The following is a 2,688-nucleotide window of genomic DNA, read 5'->3' as shown; positions in this document are numbered from 1 at the left end:
CAAGCATTGAACCACCAATAATATATCCAAAACGTGTATTGATAATGCAGGGCGTAATGTCATCTTGACTAGGTAGCGGCCGGTGCAGATTTCGAGACCACGGTCGCTCAGGCTCATTGGGCATTATCACATGGAAAAATATGTCAGCATCCATTAAGAGATTTATTTCAGATGGAACATCAAATTGATCATCTGCCAACACTATATTGGGAGGTAATTTCAATTGCCGAATATCAAGTTTTGTTTGTGGATGCTTGCAGGTAATTTTTTCGACTACATAAAAATTGACAGTCATATTAAAAGAAGAATTCACAGAGTGTATGTTTAATGGAATACAATATCTTGTATTATTGTGAGCATTGCCTACACCTATTATATTTGTATTGTGGGGTGTTGGAGTTAAACCCAATTGCTGGATTAACTTGCTCGTAGCGAGGAGGCTTGTGAACCTGTATCTAAAATCGCCTTCACTATTATCGTCTTTTTATCCTTTGTGAATAATTTCACTTGTACTGTGGGAAGCAAAACCTTAGAATCGTGGCCCTTGGATAATAAGGAAACAGGACCTTCGTCACATTCGTCATGATGAACTAGTGAATTGTGTGCCTTTTTGCACAGATCGCATTTGAAATGAAATTTGCATTTTTCATTGTGCTTATTCAAACAAATCAGACATAACTTATTATCTTTACAGAATTTATAGCGTTCCATAGAAGTTATTAATTTGAATGTATTACAGGAAAATAATTTATGATTGTTGGACTTACAGTAATGACACGTCATCGCTTTCTCACCAGCAGCCGCTACGTTGACTGATAAACCCTTGGCCTTGGTAGATGGCATCGCAGTTGACGGCGCAGCGTTCTCCAATGCAAGTGCCCTCTTCTCAAGATACTCGATGAAGTGCTTGACGCTGTGTTCCTCGGCAATATCTCTTTCCATTTGATACGACCGAGCCGTGTATGTATCTAACTTACGATTAAGAATACAAACAATTATTGGATCCCAAGTTTCAACCTTCACATCTAAGTTTTGCAGAGCAGCCAAAGTCTGCTTAAGAGTCGCTACAAAATCTCGAATGTTTTCAGGGGTTGATTTGACAAGCGCAGGTAAGTCTAGTAATTGACCAATATGTTCATTTACAATACGATACCTATTGTTATATCTCTCGTCTAATAATTGTCTAGCTTGATCATAGCTACTGGCTGTTAATGGTAAGTTCTTAATAAGATCATACGGTTCGTTTTTTAAATAAGACCTAAGATAATACAACTTCTGAACATTATCTAATGTTAAGTCATTATGAATCAATGAAGTAAACAATGATTGAAACGCTACATATTCAACATAATTACCAGAAAATATGGACATTTGAATCGCGGGCAACTTAGTTTTCGATCGTGCAATAGTATTAACATGACTTTTAGAGTCCTCTACACAAGAAGTCTTACGGCTAATCACTTCATTAAGAACGGTAAGAGTATATAGATATTTATCTTCAACAGCTGCTACGTCCTCGTCATCATCTGGTCGCATTGAAAGAATCCGCATATTAAATCCTTCATATTCACGGAAGGCTGTGAGCAGTCTTTCTTTACGCGTTGTAAGGGCCTGTAAGGTACTTTCTTCTAATTCAGACTCGTTGCTAACAAAACTGTGAAGACGAGTAATCGCCCCTTTAACATAGCCTCGCGAGGCGCGTAGTGAAGTTTCACTATCAGTGGCCATTGCACGACGATTGCCACGAAATTAAAATATGTAAATGTAATGGAAAATGTTCAAATGTATTTATTGAATATAATAATCGTAGTTCCCACCTCGTGTCATGAATGAATTTGCCGTTGTTCGATGTATATTTTTCTTGCAGGCCAACTGAGATAATCGTTTGTCGTCGTCTATATAAATCTCTTAATTGACAACTAAAGAAATTGTAGTTACCACTCGGAGAAATATATAATATTTACTTGTAGACTTCAACAAAATTGCAATCGCCTGTCGAACGCACGGAGGAGAATAGATTTCATATATGTTGTATTCTTGAAACAATGGCGCTTCTTGTATCCACGTATATTGAACTGAGATTTTTTGTAATTCGCTGTTTCTTGCCTTACGATGCTCGAAATGGACCAAATTTGTATTGTACTCAATATAGATACATGGATTTAATATATAAAAGGCCAAAGTTAATTAACAATACAATTTTTTATTCTCCATTTTTATGACAATTTTATTTATTATTTATTTGAAATTAAAAAAATATAATAAAAAGTTTTTATGCCAGTATTAATTTTTGTTGGAGTTTCCAACAAACTGTCCTGTTGTATTAAATAAACACCCCTATCGGAAACAACATAAGGGTTACAATCCAATAGTTTATCACCAGATTAGTCGACTAGAAAGTAGGTGTTGCTACTGCCACAGATCTAAATAATAGAAATCGGTCACGAATTAAGATACAAGCATTTTTAACAATTATTTGTTGTTAGGCTTTAGTTAAATTACCGAAAAAGTAAAGCGAAAACAGTAATCTTAATATATTATTATTGTAAATGTAAATGTGAGTTTGTTTGTTACCTTGTATTAAAATATTATACCATACCATACCATACCATACCATATCAGGCATTAATTGTTTACTAATGTACATAGGTCTTCCCCTATTAGGGGGGGGGGGGATTGTCAGTAGTT

At 35.5% G+C, this 2,688-nt stretch overlaps 1 protein-coding gene across 1 annotated transcript; it reads right to left on the bottom strand.

The window, feature by feature from the left end:
- Positions 1-417: 417 nt before the first annotated feature.
- Positions 418-2,170, bottom strand: LOC128200977 (uncharacterized). Its single transcript, XM_052896375.1, has one exon. It carries the CDS (start codon positions 1,726-1,728, stop codon positions 418-420), a length of 1,311 nt encoding a protein of 436 aa, XP_052752335.1. The 5' UTR covers positions 1,729-2,170.
- Between the last annotated feature and the right edge of the window lie 518 nt (positions 2,171-2,688).

Source organism: Galleria mellonella, unplaced genomic scaffold (genome assembly GCF_026898425.1).
Source record: "Galleria mellonella isolate WM207_F2 unplaced genomic scaffold, CSIRO_AGI_GalMel_v1 utg32, whole genome shotgun sequence".
NCBI classification, from domain to species: domain Eukaryota; kingdom Metazoa; phylum Arthropoda; class Insecta; order Lepidoptera; family Pyralidae; genus Galleria; species Galleria mellonella.
This window is presented reverse-complemented; position numbering and strand designations above follow the sequence as displayed.